The sequence below is a fragment of the Octodon degus genome, unplaced genomic scaffold (assembly GCF_000260255.1).
Source record: "Octodon degus isolate 3935 unplaced genomic scaffold, OctDeg1.0 scaffold00050, whole genome shotgun sequence".
In the NCBI taxonomy this organism is placed as follows: domain Eukaryota; kingdom Metazoa; phylum Chordata; class Mammalia; order Rodentia; family Octodontidae; genus Octodon; species Octodon degus.
The window spans coordinates 6,722,954-6,746,304 of record NW_004524626.1 but is presented as its reverse complement, the minus strand read 5'-3'; the positions used below and the strand labels follow the sequence as shown (position 1 = coordinate 6,746,304).

Genomic DNA, 23,351 nt, shown 5'->3' with positions numbered 1-23,351 from the left:
TGTCTCTCTCTCTCTCTCTCTCTCTCTCTCTCTCTCTCTCTCTCTCTCTCTCTGTCTCTCTCTCTTTCTTTGCTTATTAATAGTTTAATGTATGAAGGAAACATCCAGATTTCTGAATATGAAGGTACATATCTCACATCTGTATGGTCTCTTGGGCTTTCTCAGTGTCTGGACCTTAGGGAGAGGCTAGGAAGACAAGCAAGTGGGGTATGGGTCCTGTGTCTGGGAGATCTTGTTGAAAACACCTAGGGCCTGAGGGCCGGCAGCACGCCTCAGGCCTTGCCTCTGGGATGTGGGCCAAGCATTCATTCCACCTGCCTGAGAGCTGGCACCGGGCTCCTGCTCACCCCTGTGCTCCAAGGTCCAGCTGGGCAGCAGCAGGCGATGCAACAGGACGGGGAGGGAGGTGTGGGTGCTAGAAGGAAAGGTTGGGGATGGCAGGGCTTTTGGAAGAAACAGTGCCTTCTTGTAGGCTGCGAGTGGTGGTGGACTCTGCTGCCCGGATCTTGGGCCTAGACTATGGGTCATGGAGAGAACTTCCCCAGGCAGCTGGATGCACATGGAGGAAGCTTTTTCTTCCTGGTCACACAGCAAAGACTGGGCCTGCCGTCACCTTGGTACTTCTCTGTGGGGAGACTAGGGAAGAAGTACCAAGGGATGTTCCGCAAGGCACTGCCAGGGAGGCTCTGTGGCCTCCTCAAGATTTCTGTGGTCAGGCAGTGCCCTCCCATCTTATTCTGGGAGAGGTGGATGTTAAGGCCATTGTTCATGGAATGCAGGCTTTGGGGGCTTCCACTCAACAGAGAGCGTGCAGTATGATCCCATTTTTTTTTTTTTCTTTCTTTCTTTCTTTCTTTCTTTCTTTCTTTCTTTCTTTCTTTCTTTCTTTCTTTCTTTCTTTCTTTCTTTCTTTCTTTTCCCTTTTGTGATGCTGGGGTTTTGAACATGCTGTAGAGGCACTCTACCACTCTGTTACATCTGCAGCGCCTTTTAAAAAAATTTTGAGAGCCAGGCATGGGGGACACATGCCTCTATAATCCCAGTACTCAGGAAGCTGAGGTAGGAGAATCAAGAGCTTAAGGTCAGCCTGGGCTAAATAGTGAGACCCCTGTCTCAAAATAATCTAAACATTGTTCTTTTTATTTTGAGACAAGATCTTGCTAAGTTGCTTAAGTTGCCCAGGCTGAACTCCGATTTGTGATCCTCCTGCTTCAGCTTCCAATAGCTGCAGTTTACAGGCAGTATCACCCCCAGTTGTAAATCCATTTTGTCAAAAATAGTCACTTAATCTACCTAACGTGTACCTGACCTGGGCCCCTGAAGGGACTCCAGTTGTTTCCATTCCATCCAAATTAATTTTCTTTTTTTTTTTTTTAATTTTATTTATTTATTTGTTTATTTAGTGTGTGTGTGTGTGTGTGTGTGTGTGTGTGTGGCCAGCTCAGCCCACTTGGGGCAGGGCTGGCTGGCATGTGGTGCCGGGGGATTGAACCGTGGTCCCCGTGCTTTGTTAAGTTGTTCTAAGTAGATGCTTTAGACCACTGAGCCATCTCACCAGCCCCCAAATTAATTTTCTAGCAGTTGGAATGCATTTTCCAAAGTCCTCCTGATGGGCACCTCCCACTTCAAGTACTCTGTCTCCCTGTTGGTATTCCTCCCACCCCCTTATACCAGGGATCAAATTCAGGCCCTTGTGCTTGCCAGGCAGGCCTTTATCCCACTGAGCTCTCTCCTTAGCCCCAAATTACTCTATTTTTTTAAATTACTCTTTTTATTGAGAGAAAGAGAGAGAGAGAGAGAGAGAGAGAGAGAGAGAGAGAGAGAGAGAGAGAGAGAGATCGTTTGTTCTTGGTTATGCTAAGCAGGTGCTCATCACTGAGCCATATCCCAAACCCAGATCCTTTTGGTGTGTCCCCACCCTAAGGAGAAAATGAGCTCCCTAGAGGCACCAAATATAGAGGTATGCAGAACATTTCCTGGGAAGCCTCTATCCTTGAGTGGTCTCTAAAGGATTCAAACCTCTGAGGCAGGGTGGGGTAGGTGGCCCGGCAGCCAATCATGAGTGACCTGAGGAGTGGCATGACCTAGCACTTTTCACTTTGGGCCCCAATCCTCAAATCATCTGGGGCCCATCATGGAGCCTGTCTATATGGTTTGGAGCTGTAGGAGGCATACCCTGGGCCTGTAACAGCTGTGTGTTCAACCTCTAGATATGTCTAGGCCAGGACTCCCAACAGGGGATCATGGCTGACCACGTCAGGGTCACTAGGGCAGTTTCTCTTGTGCAGTCCTCCTGAACTCCCCCCACCAACATTGTCCTGTAGTCCTCCAGTGCTCAGGTAAGGGCTGACTGCATAGGTCATGGAGCATCCCTGCTCTTCCGGATGGTTGGGGCTCCCCTGGGACTGCTACCTGGCCATCCCTCCAACTGGAGGCTAGAGCAGGTTCAAGTGTCCTTACTTGGCTACACAGTAAGCTCCTTCTTCACCCCAGTCCATGGCCTCTGCCCCTTTGCAGGCAGCCTTGACCCTATAGAGCCACAGGCACATTCCTTCCAGAAACTTTTCTGAGTGGGCAGTTTTGGGGGCCTTCTCTCTCTTGACCCAGTTAGTGGCATCTTGTGAAATCCAAAATTCTGGACACCTTACCTCAGTGGCTTTGAGAATGCCTTGAGGGTAGCTCTGGTGGTCAGTGTTGTGCTTGGCCCCATGTGTGCTTGGCCTTGAGGGCTAGGATTAGAAGCAGACATACAAGTTCCAGGCCTTGATGTACTCCGCAGACGCCTGGTATGCACAGAACTGCCCACCTTGGGGAGGATGTTGGGCCTTCCTCCTGCTGGCCCTGTCCTCATAGTGCCAGCCAAAGCCTGGGGCTCACCAACCCACCAGCACATGTCCAGTAAGCGTCCCTCTCGGGTCTCCAAGCGACCCTTCCATGAGGGCTATCCCTCCCTGTTTGTCCCAGCCCCACCCGCACACCATTGGAGGAGCAGAGCTGCTGTGCTTTCTGACCCCAGCCCTCAGCTGTGAAATGCACAGGACAGGTCTGTGGGATAAGGTGGCACTGGCCTCTCAGTGTTTCCACACAGTCCCACAGGTGGCATTGGCATCCTCGTTGGCTTTATCCTCTCCTCCCCGCTGTACCACACAGGTTGGACCTATGAGTGAGATGGATTGTGGAACCAGGGATTGAACTTAGCCCCTGTGCTTGCCAGGCAAGCGCTTTTTCCACTGAGCCATCTCCCCAGCCCCCACGTTTCTACTTTCTAAATACAGTTTTTAGTCAGGTGTGGTGCACACCTGTGATCCCATCACAGCACACAGGAAGCTGAGGCAGGGGGATTGCTGTGAGTTTGAGGCCAGCCTATGTTATACAGTGAGTTGAAGACCAGCCTGAACTACATAGTGACACTCTGCCTCAAAAATAACAACAACAACAACAAAAACACGTGTGTGGCACAGTGTGGGGTTCCATACCAGAAGTAGAGTGAGCCATGGTGTCCCCTGTCTGTGCCACAGTTTCCTGGCTAGCCATTTCCCCTGCCCTGTCCCTTCTGCAGACACAAGCCTCTGGGTTTGCTCTGTACTTTCTATGCCCGATGAAGTTGCCTCAGATCCTGCAGCTGTTTGCTTGAAGCTGCAAATCACTCATTTCGTAGTCTGGAGGGCAGAAGTCTACAGGCCTGGGCAGCAGGGCTGCTCCTCTGCTTCTCCTGAGGCTCTGAGGAGAGCTTGAGTCCTGTCTCTGCTCCTAAAGGTACCTGCAGACCTCACCTTGCAGCCCCTTCCTTCATCTGCAAAGCCAGCAGCACCCTGTCTTTAGCCTCTATAGCCTTTTTGCCCTCCTGTGCCCTCTCAGGGTCTTCCATGTGATCCCATCCTTAGCATTTCTATTGCCACAAAGTGACATGGCTACAGGCTCCAGGGGTCAGAGGTCAGGGTCAGGGTCCGTGGCTGTTTAGGGAGCATAGTCTGCCTGCACAGGCACATGCTGCACAGGGGCTGGGGTGGAAGAGCCTCAGCGTTGCTGCTTTCCTGAGCATCCCAGGAAGTGTGCAGCACAGGTGGGCCTGTGTTGCACAGCTGTCTACTCTGTTTGTATCCACAGTTCGTCCTGCTGGAAGGGTGAGGCCACAAGATGTGGGGCTTCTGTAAAGGGGATCTGGTAATACACAAGCACAGATTCCCTGGGGCTGGCCCTGGGAGTTATTGCTGGCCTGTGGCTGCAACATGGTTTAAGGATCCTCTTCTGTTATTGGCCTGTTGTGGACGTACTGTCCCGCCTGGTTCTGAGTACTGTACACAGAATAAGAGAACATGGTTGAGGTCTGGGGTGTGGCTCAGTTTTGATTGCTTGCCTGGCAATCTCAAGACATTGGGTTCAAGCTCCAGAATCCAAGAAAGAAATAATCTGGTTATAGTTGCTATTTAGTAGCTCCTGAGGGCCCATTGTAACACAGTGGCATCTCTTTCCTGATCACTAATTGAATTGTATTCACAGAGATTATGTACCATATTTTGGTATCTCACTCTCCTGCCACCCAGTGTGTCACACATCAAGGAAGCTTGGAGAGGGTATATGGCACACTTTGTCCTTTGTAGCTCAAGTAGGCCACACTTAGGTTTTTGGGTGGACTTTGTGAGGTTTCTGCATGGAGCACCTCAGTAGCATGGGCCACCTCTGCAGATGTGTCTGCGGTTACATCCTAGAGTCCTGAATTCACAGGCAGAGTGACAGGTGGCTGCCCTGATTGTTCCAGAACTGCTTTGCTGATAGGGCCATTCAAGCCCTGGACGCAGTGTCTTGTGTGGGTTTCCTCAGTCAGTTTGTGGCTGTCTCCCCAGCCAGCTGTCTGTTCTCTTTTCCCTTGTCTGATGTGTGGCAGTTTGCCTTTCTCACCTCTTTTTTTCCTTTTCCCCTGCTGCTGCAGATTGAACCCAGGACTTTTGCACTGAGCTATGGTAGCTCTTTTCTCTCTCCTTCCATCCGTCCGTCCTTCCTTCCTTCCTTCCTTCCTTCCTTCCTTCCTTCCTTCCTTCCTTCCTTCCTTCCTTCCTTCGTCTGTCTGTCTGTCTGTCTGTCTGTCTGTCTGTCTGTCTGTCTGTCTTGTCTGTCTGTCTGTATTTAGTACCGGGTCTCACTACACAGATTGGACTCATAGTAATGATCTTCCTGTTTTGGCTTTCCAAGCACTGGGATTACAGGTGTGTGCCACCACGCCCAGTGTCAGTCACCATTTCAGTGTGCCCTGGGGGTGGGGCTGGCACAGCACACCTCTTTTTTTTTTTTTTTTTTTTTTTTTTTTTTACAGAATGGGGGATTGAACTCAGGCCCTTGCACTTGGCAGGCAAGCACTTATTCTACTTAGCTATCTCCCTGGCTCCTCTTTTGTTTTTTTTGAGACAGGGTCTTGCTCTGCAGTTAAGGCTAGCCTTGAGCTCACTTTGTAGCCCAGGCTGGTCTTGAACTCACAATGTTCCTCTTGCCTCAGCCTCCAAGTGCTGGGATTTCAGGCAAGAGCTAACACACCCAGTAGCTCTGTAGCTCTGCCTAATTTTTTGAGCAGAGTCTGATTACATCAGACAGGCTGGGCTCCTATTTGAAATATTTCTTTCTCCAGAGTTCTGGGATGACAGCTGTGTATCACCATGCCTGGCTTTCTTAAAGTCTGTGTACAAAAAAAAAAAAAACCAAAAAGCAGCTGTCCCATGTGTTACAGTGAATGGGTATGCACTTTGCCGACTGCCAAATGCTAGACGAGTCTTTGGCTTTTCTTCTGCATGTGCTTTGCTGAAGGCAGCGAAGTTTTGGGAGCTGGGGTTTGTGGCATATAACGCAAGTCTCGGCTACTCAGGGCCAAGGCAAAACTTGCTTGAATCTAGGATTTGGGGGCTAGTCTGGGCTGCACAGCAAGGCCTGTGGGATACACTGGGCACAGGCAGCTGCTAGCTGGGTGGAGCTATGTGATCCACAGATGGTGTTCCGCTCATGTACACTCCCAGAAGGGGGTCATCAGCCTGGCCCAGAGCCTAAACCATGGGGTCTCAGAGCCCCTGGCCTCAGTAGCTCCAGTGGTACCGTCTGCATTACTGCACTGTGGAGTAAATTCATTGTGTGAATTCTGTGGGCCATTCCACAAAATCTTCAGGCTCCTGACCTTCCTCCCCACCTCCATGGCACCCGTGTACCCACCGAGTGCCAGCCGCTCACCCCTACATGGGGCCTGGTAAGTGGAAGTCTCTGGCCTGGGCCCAGTATTACAGATCTTTCCGTGCAGATGCCAGGGTGAGGCTGGTCTTCAGCAGTAGTGTGTACCTATCCTTTTCTCCTCTGTCCCTCCTAGGCCTTGGTTATGACCCATACAACCCTGAACTGCCCAAGCCCTCAGTGCAGCGGGAAAATGGCGTGCTGGGCTGTGGTGATGAGTCCCGCTCGGACATCCTGGAGCTGGAGCTGGTCAACCAGGCCATTGAGGCAGTGCGCAGTGAGGTGGAGCTGGAGCAGCGGCGCTACCAGGAGCTCCTGGAGACGGCCCGAGAGTATGGAGCAGCTGAGCCCAGTGCTGGTGGGACCTCTGCCTTGGCACCTCGTGGCCCAGTTGCCAGTGCCTCCACAGGTCTGGACGAGGGCACCTTTCCACTGGCCTTCACCTATACCCCTGGAAGCCATAGCCTGCTTACTCCTGAAGCTGGCTACCAGCCCACTCCACTGGCCCCTGCAGAGCCAGGCAGCAAATATTCCCTGGAGTCTCTGGAGAGGGGCCAGAGCAAGGCAGGGGGTGCCCTTGAGTACGTCCCCAAGGCCATGGGCCAACCCCAGCGGTATGGCCGACCTACGGCCAGTAGCAAGTATGTAGTGGACAACTCCAAGCCGTCCACAGACCTGGAGTACGACCCACTTTCCAACTATTCAGCCCGGCACCTTAGCAGAGCCAGCTCCAGGGATGAGAAGGCAACTAAGCGGCCCCGGGGCCCCCGTGGCAGTGAGCCCTACATGCCTGCCGTCAAGAAGCCCTGTGACCCTTTCAGTGGCTGTGACGCCAGGTTCTCAGACTCAGAAGATGATACTACTGTGCCCCCAGGTGGTGACAAGCCTGTCACAGCCAGCGCCCCCAAGGCTGGGGCTGGCTCTGAGAGCAAAGCCACCGGGAAGCCATCCTCCAGAGAGGGCCTGGAGCCTGAGGAGGGCAGCCTGAGGGAAACCAAGGAGATAGCTGTTCAGTATGACGTTGGGGACCTCGGGCAGTCCCCAAAGGACCTGGATGTGGTGCCCCCAGTCAAGCCTGGCTCCCCAGTCAGACCTTTGCAGGATGGGGACTGCCCCAAGGAGGACAGGGCGAAGAAGAAAAAATATGTGACTCCACCCACCCCCAGCCACAAAGACAAATCCCGGAAGAAAGACAAGGCAAAGGACCGGGACCGAGGTCAGGCCCAGGATAAGTCTGGGCTGGATAAGAGGAGCTCGCAGGCCAGCAGCCCCCAGCACAAGACTGAGAAGCCGAACGGGACCAAGAAAAAGCCATCTTCAGCCACTCTGGTGGCCAGCTCAGGGAAAGGGAAGCCCCACCATCCGACTGGTGGGGGGTCCTGGGTCCAAGACTCTCGTCCTGGCCCCCAGCAGCTGCCGGACAGGAGGAGTGGTGAGAAGGCTCCAGTGAGCAAGCTAGGGGAGCGCAAGGCCCGCTCGCTGGACGAGGGTGCCTCCCAGGATGCCCCCAAGCTAAAGAAGAGGGCCCTGAGCCATGCTGAGCTCTTTGGGGATGAAAGTGAAGACGAAGACACAGGCCCAGGGTCTGCGACACCACGTGTCTGGCCCCCCACCCTCCCCAGCCTCAGTTCAGACTCAGATTCGGACTCAGATTCAGACTCGGAATCCAGCCTGGGCGGTTCTGAGGTGCACCTGCCCAAGCGGCTCAAGTCCTCTCCACCACCCACGCCCACCCTCACCTCCACGCTCCCAGCCACCTCAACTGTAGCCTCAGACACCACCATTGCAGCCCCATCCTCCTCTTCTTACTCTGTGTCATCCTCCTCTTCCCTGGGGGCCGAGGGAGAGTCAGAGGAGGATGTGGACTACTCAGCCCTGGAGAAAGAAGTCGACTTTGACTCAGACCCCATGGAGGAATGCCTGCGTATCTTCAACGAGTCCACCAGCGTGAAGACAGAGAACAAGGGCCGGCTGGCGCGGCAGGTGAGGGGCACCAGGCAGTCACAGCGGTGGGGTCCAGTGCTGGCTCTGCTGCTCTGGGCTGTGGCAGTGGCCCTGGCCTGGGGACCTTCCATCCTGCAGCTGTTTCCAGATGCCTCAAGCCACAGCCACAGGTGGAAGCTCTGCCTTCAGCAATGGCCTGTTAACTCGTTTAAAACTCAGGAACCCTTGGTGGCCGCCTGCTGCCCCCTGCACCCTGTCCAGAAAGAGGATGTGGGCTTACGGCCCACCCAGCCGGGTCCCGCGGCAGCCAGCGTGCTGACAGATGTGCAGACTGACCGGCCAAGGGGTACCGGGCCCCAACCCCTGCCCTGCTCCTCCTCCCCTCCCTTCCCCCTCCCCCTCCCCCTTCTGTCTTCTCCCTTCCTCCCTAGCTCCTCTGTCCCTTTTTGGCCCACTTCTCCCCCCTGGTTCCTCTACTGTACTTTCTTCTCCCTGCTTCCCCCCAATGTTAGGGAGCCCTGGCCTGCTCAGGCCATCCAACACCCACCTGGGTGTCCCTGTGCAGTGTCCCCATGTCAGCCACCAGAGGGAGCTCTCCTTAACTAGAACTGGACTCATCCTGTTCCCTCTAGATCTGGCTTCCCTTGTCCTGTCTGGAGTTATCTCCTGCCCAGACTGGGAGCAGGAGAGGTGGAGCCGGGCCTTTTGGCAGAATTTGCAGCTCCTCAGGCCTGGGACGTGGCCCAGGGCCAGTCCAGGCTGGTGCTGGGGCCTTCGGCTGCAAGGTTTGGGCAGTGGCTGGCCCACCTGTTGCTTCGGTCTATAAGATCCCTCCCTTTACACATAGGAGGGTGGTTTGAGCCTGGGAGGAGCGGGCGTGTATGCTGGTGTCCAGGCGCTTCAGCCTGCAGGAGATGTTTGTGCTGAGCAGGCATGTGTTTCAGCCCCCCAAGGAGGAGAAGAGTGAGGAGAAGGGGCATGCAGGCCTGACCACTCTGTTCCCGGGGCAGAAGAGGAGAATCTCCCATCTCTCCAAGCAGGGGAAGGAGGTAAGGGCCCAGGTTTTAGCTCTGGAGCAGTCCACCCCTTGGGGTGAATTCCTTTGGCAAACTTGTATCCTACATCACCTCAGTCCTGTGGGAGGAGTGTGAACCACTGAGTCTGCCTTCCAGCTGTCCTCTGCCCTGCACAAGGATACAGCAGGGAGAAGTGTGGTGGTGGCCCTGGCCCTGGTGAGCTGTGTGATACTTGGCAAATTGCCTACCCTTGCCTCCCTCTGTACAGCTGTTGGGGCAGTGAGCTAGCACTGGAAAGGATGGCAGAGAACCCGACTCCAGGCTTAGCTCCCCAGAGCTATCATTGACCCAGTCCCCACACCTTCCTGGGAGGAGGGGCGGGAGTTTCTGGGATTGGGTTAGACACAGCCTTAGGGAGGGTTTGTTGATTCCCTCCCCACCCTATCTCTATATCAAGCCCAGTCTCAGCCCCCAGGGCGTCCTGGAGCTAGAGAGCAGACCTAGCAGATGTAGACCATGGCCTTGTACTGCTTCCTGCTGTGGAGGCCAGCATCTCACAATGTGGCTGGGGGGATAACACATACAGCCCAGGAGCCCCTGCCACCTTGCTACCTGCTCCTGCGCGGCTATCAGCCCTGGGTGCTACAGACACACAGCCAAGTCCCAAGAATTGTCCTCTTCCAGGTAGAGCTCTCCAGGAGGGGCCCAGCAACACCTGTAGCCCGGCTCCCAACAGCGCAGGAAGTGTGCTACCGGAGGGCCCAACAAGCACAGAGGGAGTCGGCCAGCTGGCTACAGGCTGCTCCACGACAGCCAGAGAAACTTGCTTCTGTCCACATCTCTGCTCCTGGGGAGAAAAGAAGAATTGCTCACGTGCCCAACCCCCGCCTGGCCACGGGTGAGTCTGCCCCAGTCCACCCCACTCCCAGCCCCTGCAGGTGGGGATGTCCCGGGAATGTTTCTTGTTGAGTACAAGGAGAGACAGAGCCCAAGGTCATTGGGCAGCTTCCCTGAACAGCCAAATGGCCTTGAGTGTTGTGCAGGGGCCCTTGGCTTGCCTCTCTGTGAAGTGGGGTCACCCTGACCATCACCAAGAGAGTCCTTGAAGGTTTGACACGGCCTCCTCTGCTGCTTGACCATAGGTATGGCTTTGCCTGCTAAGGTGTGAATGGGGGAGTGAAGCCTCTAAAGGGATCTAGGGGAGCCGGGGAGATGGCTCAGTTGAATAAGCACTTGCCTGGCAAGCCCTAGGACCTGAGTTCAATCCCCAGTTCTGCAAAAAAAAAAAAAAAAAAAAAAAAAAAAACAAAACAAAAAAACAACAGTAGCTCAAACTGGGCTGGAGAGGTAGCTCAGAATAAGCACTTGCCTGGCAAGTACAAGGTCCTGAGTTCAATCCCCAGTACAAAAAAAAAAAAAAAAAAAGGATCTAGGGTAGAGCTGGGGTTTTGTTTGTTTTGCTTTGGGATTTTGTGTGTGTGTGTGTTTGTGTGAGAACTTAGGACTTTGTGCTTGTTTTGTTTTTTGACACAGTAGCAATCCTCTTGCCTTAGCCTTCCAGTGCTGAGTTTACAGGCATGTGCCACCATGCCTGGCTTTTGTTTTTGTTTTTGTATTACTGGGGATTTAGCCAGGCATGGTGGTACATGCCTATAATCCCTGCCTTCGGGAGGCTGAAGCAGGAGGATCTTTACAAGTTTGAGACCATCTTGGGCTACAAAGTAGGCTCAAGGCCAGCTTGAATTGCACAGCGAGACCTGTCCCAAAAAGATGCCCCCCGCAAAAAAAATGAAAAAAACTGGGAATTTAATCCAAGACTTTTTAAAAAATTTGGTACAGAATCTCACTGCACAGCTTGGACTTGTAGTGATCCTCTTGTTTTCAGCCTCCTTAGTGCTGGGTTTACAGGCATGCAACACTATGCCCTGTCTCCATGGATGGCTCATTGCGCTTGGGGGCACTGGAGCAGCCTTTAGTGTGGGGAATCAAACCCTGGTCTCTGTTCTTGCCTAAGTAGGCATTTAGTCTGCTGAGCTATCTCACCACCCTAATCCAAGACTTTACATTGAGCTGTATCCAACCTTTTTAGAATTATTTTTTGAGACAAGATCTATCTCACTCTTTTTGTTGTTTTATTGTCTTAGGTGTTTTTAACACTGGGTTTCACTATATTGTTCAGGCTGGCCTTGAACTCCCAATGATTCTCCTATCAGCCTCCAGAGTGTTTGGATTATAGGGGTGTGCCAGCAAGAGACAAGTTCTTTAAATTGCTAACTTTCCAGGCTGCCTTTGAACTTTTGATCCTCTTGTCTCAGCCTCCCAGAGTCCTGGGATCATGAACCAGACCCCAAAGGGCCACCTTGGAAACAGGCCCCACAGCCTAGAAGGGTGGGAAGACTGTGCTTTGTGACCTCATCAAAGGGACAGACAGAACACAGAGGCTGTGGTGGCCGGGCAGGTGGCTGTCACAATGACCTGGCCGGAGGGTGTTCCATACCCTGTGGTCCTTTGCCCAGGAGTCAGGGCCTTCCCCCTCAGACGTCAATGCCTCGGAGTCAGGGGCCAGAACATGTGGCAGAGGCCCTGCATGCCCTCGCCACACACCAGACCATCCCGACAGCGACGTTGCCTAAGCCAACCTCCGAAGCTGACCATTGTTCCCTCACCTCAATGGGCCTGCCTGGAAGCAGCTAGAGCCTGATGTCCTTCCACAGCCTGCACCCCACGCCCCGGCCGCTCCCCCCACACCCCGAGATGCACGTCCTACTGTCCCTCAATGACCGTAGCTACCTGGTGCTCCGTAGCTCGGTGATGGGCATCCTTTCTTCCTGCACCCATACGCCCTGTCCCACGCCAGCCCCTACAGGTGCCAAGAGGACTCTCTCAGCCAGCAGCAGCCAGGCACCCCATGGTCCCGAGCCTGGCAGTCAGCCGCTGAAGACCCGCACACTGTCGGGGATGGCGTCCAAGACCACCACCACAATCACCCCCAAGCGCATCGCCCACAGTCCATCTCTACAGGTATGACTTGGTTCTGGTCTGGGCTGTGCATTAACACCTCTGAGTATGCTCTTGTTTTATTGGGGGGAGGGGGGTTATAACCAGGGATTGAACCTAGATTCTTTGTACTGAGCCAAATCCTGAGCCTTCTTTATTTTTTTATTTATTTTTTATTTTGAGGCAGGGTCTTGCTGAGTTGCTAAGTGGCCCGGTCTAGGCTTGAACTTTTCACCTTCTTGCCTCAGCTTCACAGAGTGCTGAGATAACAAGGATGGGCCGCCACACCTGGCTTTTTGTTTGTGGTGCCAGGAACATGGCTCAGGCCTGGTAAAGTCCTGAGCAAGTGTTCTACCATTGAGCAGAAGCCCTGATGAACTGTTTGTTGTTCTGGGCAGTCAGGGGTCACAGAAGTCAGGTCAGAATACAGCACATCCCATATCCACCTCCTGCCCTGTATTTCCTCTGTAGCTAACACCCCATGTAACCCCTTGGTTTTAGCATACACTGCCAGCGCTGGCATCCAGAATTCACAGTGGGGCTCACAGTGGGCTTTGACCAGTGAGCCTTACCTGTTGCTGTGTTTCCTCAGAGTCTAAAGAAACCCATTATCCCGAAGGAGTTTGGAGGCAAAGTTCCCACCGCCATCCGCCAGCGCTATCTCAACCTGTTTATTGAGGAGTGCCTCCGGTTCTGCCCATCCAACCAGGAGGCCATTGAGAAGGTGGGCACCAGGGCTCTGGGTAGCCACTCTGCCCCACTTCTGGACAGTGACTGTGGAGGCTTCAGGGCTCAGTGCCATCCATTCCCCCAGGCACTGAATGAGGAGAAGGTGGCCTATGACAGAAGCCCCAGCAAAAACATCTACTTGAATGTTGCTGTGAACACCCTCAAGAAGCTGAGGGGCCTGGTCCCCAGCACCGTGCCCAGCCTCAGCAGTGAGTACCAGTATTGGTGGGGCTTGGAGCTAGGGAGCTGGCTCATAGAGGAGTGGGCCTCCCACCTGGCAGGACCCCAGACAAAAGATGATGTGTGATGTTTGTGAGGTGGGGAGACATCTCTTGCTATTAACCACCTTCCAAGCCATCTGAGGGCTGCCAATAATGGAGCAGCTCACAGCCTCTTCAAAGCAGGAGGCCATGGCACCTTGGCTGTGGGCTGTGCATTAAGCTCTGGGGAAGAAGAAAGCTCGGTTTAAGATGTTTCATTACCGTGTCTCAAGAGGGTGCATTAAGCAATCAGGAAGTGTGCCCAATCTCTCCTCCCCCGAGGCCAGGACCCCTCTTCCCTTAGCTTCTCAGCCTGAGCTGCTCAGGCCCTGGAAGCCTTTCCAGGTTGGGAAGCCCCTACTGTGCAAAGCTCTTGAAAGCCATTAGGTAGTGTTCAATTAGTCCCAGGCTCCACCCCCACCCTTACCTTTTTCCAAGAGTGAAATCCTTGCCTGGGGGGAAATGGGGCTCACAGGCATGGGTGTGCGTGTGCGTGTGTGTGTGCGCGCGCGCGCGCGCACGCCTTTGTGTCTCTGTGTCTGTGTCCAGTCCCTGAATCCAACCTGGCCAGAACCTTTTGGTTCTGATGAACTGACCAGGAAGAGGGCACTGAAGTGGCTTGGGTGGGCAAGAGCATGGGGCCTACCAGGTCCGAGACAGTCTGGCTGACCCTCTTTCTTGTACCCTTCTTAGAACCCAGTGGCCGGAGGGTCGTGTCCCATGAGGTGGTGCTCGGGGGCAAGTTGGCTGCTAAGACCAGCTTCTCGCTCAGCCGGCCCAGCAGCCCCCGCGTGGAAGACCTGAAAGGTATGCATGTTCCAGAGACTTTCCATGCCCTTGGGCTCTCTGGCCCTCTAGCCCTCAGGACCCCTCACCCTGGTTGCCTGGGCCCCTCTGAGCTGGGGCAGGCAGAGGCTAACACCCAGTGTCCACAGGGGCCACCCTGTACAGCCGCCTCAGGGACTACCTGCTCACTGAGGAGCAGCTCAAGGAGAACGGCTACCCCTTCCCCCACCCTGAGCGGCCAGGGGGTGCTGTTATTTTCACAGCTGAGGAGAAGAAGCCAAAGGACTGTGAGTCACCTTGGGGGTTGCCTGGGTGGCTGGGTGCAGATGGGTTGGGCTGGGTGGGCTGAGCCTTGCCCACCCTCCACCACATCACATCCCCCTATAGCCTTCTGCAGAATCTGCTGCCGTTGTGGCTCTGAGTACCTCGTGTCCTCCTCTGGCCGCTGTGTCCGAGATGAGGAGTGTTACTACCACTGGGGACGGCTCCGCCGGAACCGAGGTGAGGCTGGAGGATCCCTTGTGCTGGGTAGACTATAAACCTGCTCCTGGCCTCCCTGGCCCACTCTGATTCTTGGCTGTTTTCTTAGTTTGCTTTTTTATTGTTTTTTTTTTTTTTTTTTTTTTTTTTTTTTTTTCAGAACTGGGGATTGAATTCAGGCCCTTGTGCTTGCCAGGGAAGCACTTATTCCACTGAGCCATCTCCCCAGCCCTTGCTTTTTTATTATAAAGTCATATTTTTTGTAACAGTATTCACAGTTTGAAAGTCCCTGGCACCCCTTACCACCTAGCCCTTGCTGTCTCTGTAAAATGAACAGGGCCAGCAAGATAGCTCAGTGGACTAAGCACCTGCTTTGGCAAACTCAGGGACCAGGGTTCAATCCCTGGTCCCACATACTGGCCCTGCCCCCGGGTGTGCTGAGCAAGGAATCCAGGCATGGTGGTACATACCCATAATCCCAGGGCTGGGGAGGCTGACAACAGGAGGATCACTATGAGTCCTGAGAGACCCTGTGCCAAATACGTAAATGGGGGGGAGGGGGAAGAAGAAACCCAGATGCCGTTGGCCTTTGTCCTGTGGGGACAAAAGGTATATACAGACTCCTACCGCAGGGAAGGTGTCTGGCATTCCCCAACATTGTAGGGACCCCTTCCCTCAGCAGGCTGGGAGGCCAGGGACCACTGGAGGGTGCTGGAGGGTGCTGGAGGGTGCTGGGTGGCCCGTGGGATCCCTCACTGTTATTTTTCTTCAGTGGCCGGGGGCTGGGAGACCCAGTACATGTGCTGCTCAGCCGCCGTGGGCTCTGTTGGCTGTCAGGTAGCAAAGGTAAGCTGTGGCCTTGCACCTTTCTCCCAGTCCTGACCTCCTAGTCCTCTGCACTGATCTGAGATTGGAGATGTGATGGAGCTGTCAGGTACTCAGCCTGTCCCAGGCAGCAGACCCCCAGGTGGCATCTGCTTGATGAGCTCCTGATCCCCATCTCAGCCCAGCTGGTGTTAGCAGGTCTTCAGGGCTCCAAGCCTCTTGTGTTTCTGACTTTAAACAGGCTGGGGGGAGAGGGGAGGAGTGGGACCTTAGCCTTGGCCCACAGCACCACACCTGGCCTGCCGGCCCTGTCTCTGAGGTCCCTCCGCTCCCCCCAGCAACATGTGCAGGATGGCCGGAAGGAGAATCTCGAGGGCTTCGTGAGGACCTTTGAAAAGGAGCTTGCAGGGGCTGCCCATGCAGGGGTCTATGCCCTTGACTGCGAAATGGTGAGGCCCAGCCTTAGGGCCCTGGGGTTGGGTGGGCGCCCAGGTCCTGGCCCAGATCCATTGGATGTGTTTGTAGCTAGATCAAGGTGTGGCTTACCAAGTGCCAGCGCATTTGCCTGGAAGGGCTTCTGGACAAATTCCCCCGTGTCCCCAGGGCTCCTCTGTGTTCACAAGCTCACTCCACCACTTGCCGAAGCCCTACAAGGCTGTTGGCCTCAGCTTCCCTATCTACAATGGGAGTCTCTCCTCAGCACCAAAGGGCTCTGGGGAGCAGTAGGGAGTTTGTGGGACCTCTGCCTCTAGTGTTCTGGTGAGCTGGTCCATGTCTGAGCCCCTCCCTTGGCCCACAGTCTTACACCACATACGGCCTGGAGCTGACCCGCGTCACAGTGGTGGACACAGACATGCAGGTGGTATATGACACGTTCGTCAAGCCTGAGAATGACATTGTGGACTACAACACCAGGTACGGCCTCTCCACAGAACGTGCCCAGCTGCCGGCTGCCTGCTCGGTGCTCCCAGCCCAGCTGAGCCCATTTTCCCTCCACCAGGTTCTCCGGGGTGACAGAGGCTGACCTCGCAGATACGAGCATCACACTGCGGGATGTGCAGGCCGTCCTGCTGAGCATGTTTAGCGCTGACACCATCCTCATTGGGCACAGCCTGGAGAGTGACCTGCTGGCCCTGAAGGTCATCCATAGCACCGTGGTAGACACAGCCGTGCTGTTCCCACACCGCCTGGGTCTCCCCTACAAGCGCTCTCTCCGGAACCTCATGGCCGACTACCTCAGACAGATCATCCAGGACAATGGTGAGTTGGGCCGTGTGAGGCCTGTACCCATGCCAGCCCTGCCCCCTGCACCCCGGGTGACCTGCTCTGTCCCACAGTGGATGGGCACAGCTCCAGTGAGGATGCCAGCGCCTGCATGCACCTGGTGATCTGGAAGATTCGGGAGGACGCCAAGACCAAACGATGACGCCACCACCGCCACCTCTCACCCTACCCCCCATCCCTACCCCTGTGCTGCCCACCCCCATAAGCCCCCTTCAGCCCCAGGCCTCTTCCAAAACAGTGCAATAAATCTGAGAGCTAATGCTGTGCGCCTGGCCGCCACCCCAAACCAAGAAACGGCGGACAGGCAGGACAGTTGCTTGAGGCAGGCCTGGAAAGCCCTGCCCTTCTCTGCTCCCATACCCTATGTGGGGCAGGTTGGTGTCTTGGGGGACAGGGGTTGTCCCTTTTTTTTTTTGTATTATTTTTATTATTTTTTAATTTAAACCTGTTAACTTGCGCAGTTACCGTCCCCACCTCAGGAGGAAGGCCCTGGTGCTGCTTTCCTCCTTGGGGATGGGTGTGGCCATGAGCCAGACCCAAGTGGGGTGTGGCGGCTTTGCCTCCTGGCAGTCTGGCCTGCCTTGGGGTGATGGCCTCTCCCCCATCTCCTCCCAGCCCACTGACTTCCTTCCATGACCTCCAAGAAGCAAGCCAGCCTGGCCCAGGGCCTTGCCTTCTGGACATCCCATGGCCTGCTGGCCTGGGGACACTGTCTTCCCACAGGAGCCCCACCCCTCCCAGGGGCTCTTTGTGCCCCTCTACCCCATGGCTCCTGGACAGGGACGGAATAAACGTTTGTATGAATTTTAGATTTGCTACTTGTCGTGCTGTGGGTGCCCCTCTCAGTGAGTCCTCTGCACATGCCCCTTAGGGCCACTATCACCATCCCTGTGGCCAAGGCCAGGAGGGCAGGAAGCATTTGGCTCAGCTAACAAAATGAGCTGTGGTAGGGACCGTGTCCTGAGCAGCCCAAGTTCAGGGTGGCCTGGATCTAGACCCCACAGGGTGAGGGTGGAATTGGGTCCCCTGCTGCACCCACTTCAGAGCTGGGTGGCAGAGGTTCAGTGGCAGAGCGGCTGCCTGCTGTGTCTGAGGGAAGGGGCCAGCCCAGCGAAACACTGACTTGCAGTGCACATACTTGACAACTGGGACTGAACCCACTCCCACTTGGGAATTGTGGCCCCAGTTTTACTTGGCCCCATTTTACCATCAGTTTGAAATTGGGGTAGATAGGGACCAGTAGATGAAGAGGTACCCTTAGCCCCAGGGCCAGGGTGGGGGTCCAGGTTGGGCTGCTTGAGCACACAGGTGCTGGGGTGAAGTCTGCCCAGCCCCACCCCTCCCTCAGCAGCAGTGAGGTCCTGAGGTGTCTCTAGCCAGGCTGCAGAGGAAAAATAGGGTGCTTTCCAGGTCTAGAATCTTCCCCAAGGGTTGGTAAGGTAGCTCAGTGAACTAAGGGCCTGCTTAGGCAAGCACAGGGACTGGGGTTTGATCCCTGGCACCACATGCTGTGCTGGCCCTGCCCGCAGGTGGGCTGAGCTGGCCACCGAGACCAGGCATGGTGGCGCATGCCTGTAATCCCAGCAGTGCGGAGGCTGAAAACAGGAAGATCACTATGGGTCTGAGTTGCTTAGTGAAACCCTGTACCAAATACACAGAATCTTTCCCAAGTCCCTGGGAATTCAGTGGTGTGGGGTGGTGGCGCATGGCCTGGTCCTTGGCTGAACAGCCCATTTCTGCCCTTGGTCTGCTCTTGTGACCAAGTTGGTTGTGACCCCCTCCCCCCACACACACACCATGAGGCTTTTTCTTAGTAAATGGTGCCAATGTTTGTTTCTGTAGTGTCTGTCTCCAGCTTGGGGTAAGCCACAACCAGCTCCCCCAGATCTCAAGAAACTTCTGTGTTGCTCTACTGGTCTGTCTACTGGGGGACCTCAGGACCTTTGTACAACATGTCCTCTGCCAGTGAAGGCTGTGTCTCCACTGTGATATCCCCTCGTTGAAGGTGGGGAAGGGGAAATCGTTCCCATAGGTCTCCCCAAGTGCTAAAGGACATCAGCATTTTGATCGAACAGCCCCTCCCCCACCACACTGGGTAGGCGCTGGATACATATTCACTGAATGAATAAACCGGTAGAAGAAAATTCCCCTGCCCCCACCGCAGGGGTTGAGAAGGCCTGCCTTGCTTCAGACATCAGTTAACTTGAGAGCCTCAGGTTGATGCTTAGATGGGGGAGTAGGATTCTGTAGCTTACTTACCTCTGCCATCCTCCGTTCACCCACCCCAAACCTACCTGTAGGTGACAGGGACTAGAATCTGGAAGACAGAGTCAGACATGGGCACCCTGGTCTGTTGCATGGGGCTAGGTCAGAGGAAGGGACTGAGGGCTCACTGCAGACAGGTCCTCTGGCTCAAAATACTAAAAATAGACGTGAAGTCACTTGGTGGCACTCTTTTTTGGTCTTTTTTTTAGACAGGGTCTTGATACGCAGTTCAGCCTGATCTAGAGCTTTGTAGCCCAGGCTGGTCTCAAATTCACAACAATCCTGCCTCAGAGTGCTGGGATTATAGGCATGCACCACCATGCCCAGCTAGGGGGACCATATCTTGAGTGGCATCCACAGCACACCTTTTCTGACTCTGGCTTTCCCAAACTCACATCCCCACCAAAGGCCCCTATCACTGAGGGAGCCCTGTGGTCTTTTTCCAGTTGGGCGTGGTGTACATGCCTGTCATCCCAGTACTCTGGGGGACTGAAGTGGAAGGATTACATGTTTTTTTTTGTTTTTTTTTTTTTTTTTTTTTTGCGGTACCGGGGATTGAACTCGGGACCCTGGACTTGCCAGGCAAGCGCTTATTCTACTGAGCTATCTCCCGACCATGTTTGATACCAGCCTGGACACCTTGTTTTAACAAATACAGGCTGTCACGATGGTGCACACCTGTAATCTCGGCCTCAGGAGGCTGAGGTGGGCGCTCAGTTTGAGACCAGCCTGGGCTACATAACAGGAATATTAAAAAAGGACTAGGGATGTAACAATGAAAAGACCCTGGGTTCTCGAGACTACTCAAAAAGAAGGTGAAAGAATGGCTTGGGCCAGGGATTTCGTTCAGTGGTGCAGTGCCTGCATGGCAACGGTGAAGTCCGCAGTTCAATTCCTAGGACCCCCTCCCCCAAAAAAGAATGGCTACAATCGCCTTCCCCGGCCCAAGATAAATCCGCAAATGTACATTTAACTCAGGGAAGGATGAGTGAGGGAACCTGGGTACCCGACTGGGACATGCTCTAGGTATGTGTAGCTACTTGTGTGTCCTTATTGTCACTCCAGGCCACACGAACAAACCCAGCCTCAGTCCTTGTCCAACCTTAGATCCTTTCAATCCATACCAGACCCTACCTGGGTCAGGCTTTGTTAGACCCTCTCTCCAAATTCTGCCTGCAGGATAAAGCCCCACCCACTGCCCCACTCTCATCCTGTTGTATTCTCCATCCCTGGATATCCACTTCAAATCTTCAGAACTCCCCAGTCTCCTCATCCTGGGTTCCCTGCTCCATGCCTAGCCCACCCGACCTGGCCTCTTCTGAAACCCCATCCACACCTGCATTTTGCGAGGCCCTGCAGGCGCACTGTCCCCTAAGCCCCACCCTTAGGGCCCATTCTCCTCTGCCTCGACTACACTAGGCCAGGCTTTCTTCTTTGGCACCTACAGACCATATCTTCGGTCACGGCTACGGCCCTCAGACCCGCCCCTCATCTGAAAGCCGGCCCGGCCCAACCCACAGTCCACCTGGCCCCGCCCCTAGGGCCAGGCCAACCCCATCCAGCTCCTTTAGGCCCATCTACCACCTTGGCCCCGCCCCCGTAACCTGGCCCCGCCTTCCTCTGGCCCCGCCCCTCCGGTCGCCCAACCCCTCCTCGCGCCTTCCAGGCCGTTTAGTCCCGGGGTAACAGCTCCATCACCGCGGGGCGGCGCAGGTGAGCAGCCGACACTCTCAAAGCTGGGCATGCCGGGGTGGCCGCTCACCTTCTTTGTCCTTCAGGCCTGAAGTGGGGGGTGGGGGTACAGCGGCGGAGGAGAAGGCGCCCTCTAGAAGTCAGCACGGCCGAGGCCTAGAGGAAACTCAGCGAGCTTAACGACGTCTGCGGCGCCAGGGTCTCTGCTCCCGCGAAGCTTTGAGCTTTGACCCTGAGCAGCTACTCCTGCGGGAAGACTCCAGCTCCCTGTTCATGTGGCGTCTAGTGAGCTGAGAAGAGGGTGTGCTATAAGCGAGACCTGTGTGTTTGTGCATCCAGGCACATTTTGGGGAATTCTGGCCATCTGAGCGTCTCCCCACCTGGTCACACTGCCTTCCGCCCTAACCCCCATGCGCCGCAGCCTCTTTTTGCCTCCCCTGCTGATCGGGTGCAGTGTCTGCTGCATCCGAGAGAACCTGAGTTGGTCCTGGGCAAGAGGCCTCTAGGGACACCCATGACTCAGTCTCTGTCCCCTAGAGAGGTTTGGAGCTTAGCAGGCGACCAGGACAGGCAGTGAAGTAGAGGAGAGCAGGTGATCAGAGCAGGATGGGGGACTCCCCAGGCAGACAGGACCCCCGGAGGAGGCGCAGGAGCCAGCCAGGACGGTCTGGGGAGTATGAAGTGAGACCGGAAGGGTGAGGAAAAGGTGGCCTCCAGCCAGACAACCGATGCAGGGGCTCAGCCAAGAGGGAGTTGCTGAGTGCTAAAGAGGGAGGGTAGGGTGGGGGTCATTCGGAGAGCTTCAGGGCCTCCCGCTTTGTGGGCAGTTTGCCTATGCTGGGGACTGCACCAGGCCCCTGCATGTAAAACCAGATTCAGACTCCTAAGTTCATTAGTGCCAAGATTCCTGGCTCTTCAGGTGGTTCCACTCTGTTTGCACCTTCCCATGCCCACTGAGCACTAGGGTGGCTGTGCTTGGCTGGATCTGGTTCCAAACAGCCCCGAGGGCTTAGCTCACACAGATACTGCTCTGAGACATAATGTGTAATCCTGGGCTTCATTTGGTCAGTCAGTGAACATGGATTGAATAAATAATTTCACTCTGAACTCTTCAGAGAGAAGGTAGAACTGTAGCAGTTGGACCTTCAGAGCCTGGGGAGGGGCCACACAGGGGCATGGAAGGTGACATTTTGGACAAGGGACCTCTAGGCTCTGGGCTTCTTAAGGACAACACCCGGCACAGGCCAGGACCATGAGTGTGACCTGACCTTGGACCTCTCTCCCTGGACAGCCCCACCAGCATGGGCAGGGCTACCACCAGAGAAGATCTGCAGGACAACAAGGACACAGGTGCATGACAGGCTGAGGAGGGAGTGGAAAAAGGACGGGGGCCAAGAAAGTGGGGGACCCCTGGCACACACACAAGTTGTAAGGGATTGTCTCACACTGTACTCATCCTTATCCAGAAATGATAGACTTCACATTTGGTGAGTGTGTGGCTTCAGATGCTGGGAGTCCATCACCAGACCTCCGTTTACCCCATCTGTAAGATAAACGGGCGATCCTGGGTCTTACAGGGCCTTGAGGCGACTGGGGTCCCTCTTGGGGTCCACATGCACCTACCACACAGGCCAGTCAAGACTCCCGGCGGTACCTTTGGCTTGTTTACAAGCTCCCTGACATCTTGGGCTGGGGATCTCTAGTGCTGGGGCCCAGGGGGGCCTATTAGTCCCTCTCTTGGGCATTGTTAGGGTGTTTGTCTTGTCTAGTGCTGCAGCACTACCCCCTTCTCTTGCTGCAGCATTCACCTGGGAAGTAAAGGCCAATGACAGCACTTACCACCAGCAGTTCCGGGAGAAGGGCTTCCTGTGCTGGCGCAAGAGGAAGTACCAGGTGAGTCCTGCGGCACCCACAATGTCCTCTCAGTCTTGTGTTTGTGCTGCCTGAATTCTGCCCATTACTTAAATTGGCTTGATGCTTTTAATCACAGGCACTGAACCATATCACCCCCTTTTTTGAAATGGGGACTCATTCTATAGACCAAGCTGGCGACCCTCCTGCCTCAGCCTCTTAAGTCCTGGAATGACAGGCATGCGGCATCATGTCTGGCTAGAGTGTGCCTTCCTTACCGAGTTACTTCTTGGGGTGTCTCTTGCCCAGCACACATTAGCCAGTTAATGCACAATCCTGGAGGATAAGTGAATCCATCCCAGCCCTCCCCAAACTCCCCCTGGGGCTTCATTTGGGGAAATCCCAGGGTCATAGAGCCATGGCTTTTTGTACTCAGTAGGAGCTCCATTAATGCTGACCTCCACGGCATGGATGCTCAGTAATTGCTGGTCCAGGACACTACACTTTCTAGCAAGTGATCTGTAAATGCCGGCTTAAGGCTTGCTTTTGTCAGCCGCTTAATGAGGGTTGTGGGCCAGGGAGATGGCTCAGTAGAATAAGTGCTTGGCTGGCAAGTGCAAGGACATGAGTTCAATCCCCAGTTCTGCCAGAAAAAATAAAAATAAAAAATAAAAAAAATAAAAGCTTCTGCATACAAACAAAACAATTGAGTGGAAAGACAAGCTATAGAATGACAGAAAAAAAAAAGGGGCTGGTGAGATGGCTCAGTGGTCTAAAGCACCTACTTAGATACAAGCTTAACAAAGCACAGGGACCGCGGTTCAATCCCCAGCACCACATGCCAGCCAGCCCCACCCCCTGGTGGGCTGAGCTGGCCACACACACACACACACACACACACACACATAAATAAATAAATAAAAATTAAAAAAAAAGATGCAGACATGATATCCTATTTACAAACACCATTAGAACAAATCACTCTATTTATTAAGAGAATGTAACTATATATCTA

General features: G+C 54.5%; 2 protein-coding genes across 2 annotated transcripts in view; both read left to right on the top strand.

The window, feature by feature from the left end:
* Rexo1 (RNA exonuclease 1 homolog) overlaps window positions 1-17,337 on the top strand; it is a 29,375-nt gene extending 12,038 nt beyond the window's left edge. The window contains exons 2-15 of the mRNA XM_023716977.1: window positions 6,344-8,190; window positions 9,096-9,200; window positions 9,852-10,065; window positions 12,025-12,188; window positions 12,757-12,888; window positions 12,979-13,102; window positions 13,847-13,960; window positions 14,089-14,226; window positions 14,327-14,440; window positions 15,192-15,265; window positions 15,583-15,693; window positions 16,044-16,159; window positions 16,245-16,504; window positions 16,582-17,337. Coding sequence (XP_023572745.1) covers window positions 6,344-8,190; window positions 9,096-9,200; window positions 9,852-10,065; window positions 12,025-12,188; window positions 12,757-12,888; window positions 12,979-13,102; window positions 13,847-13,960; window positions 14,089-14,226; window positions 14,327-14,440; window positions 15,192-15,265; window positions 15,583-15,693; window positions 16,044-16,159; window positions 16,245-16,504; window positions 16,582-16,670 — 3,602 coding nt within the window. The 3' untranslated portion in view covers window positions 16,671-17,337. The remainder of the gene's footprint in view (window positions 1-6,343; window positions 8,191-9,095; window positions 9,201-9,851; window positions 10,066-12,024; window positions 12,189-12,756; window positions 12,889-12,978; window positions 13,103-13,846; window positions 13,961-14,088; window positions 14,227-14,326; window positions 14,441-15,191; window positions 15,266-15,582; window positions 15,694-16,043; window positions 16,160-16,244; window positions 16,505-16,581) is intronic.
* Window positions 17,338-20,447: 3,110 nt separating this feature from the next.
* The window catches only part of Atp8b3 (ATPase phospholipid transporting 8B3), a 20,307-nt gene continuing 17,403 nt past the window's right edge, over window positions 20,448-23,351 (top strand). The window contains exons 1-3 of the mRNA XM_023716894.1: window positions 20,448-20,506; window positions 21,777-21,835; window positions 22,287-22,378. Coding sequence (XP_023572662.1) covers window positions 21,787-21,835; window positions 22,287-22,378 — 141 coding nt within the window. The 5' untranslated portion in view covers window positions 20,448-20,506; window positions 21,777-21,786. The remainder of the gene's footprint in view (window positions 20,507-21,776; window positions 21,836-22,286; window positions 22,379-23,351) is intronic.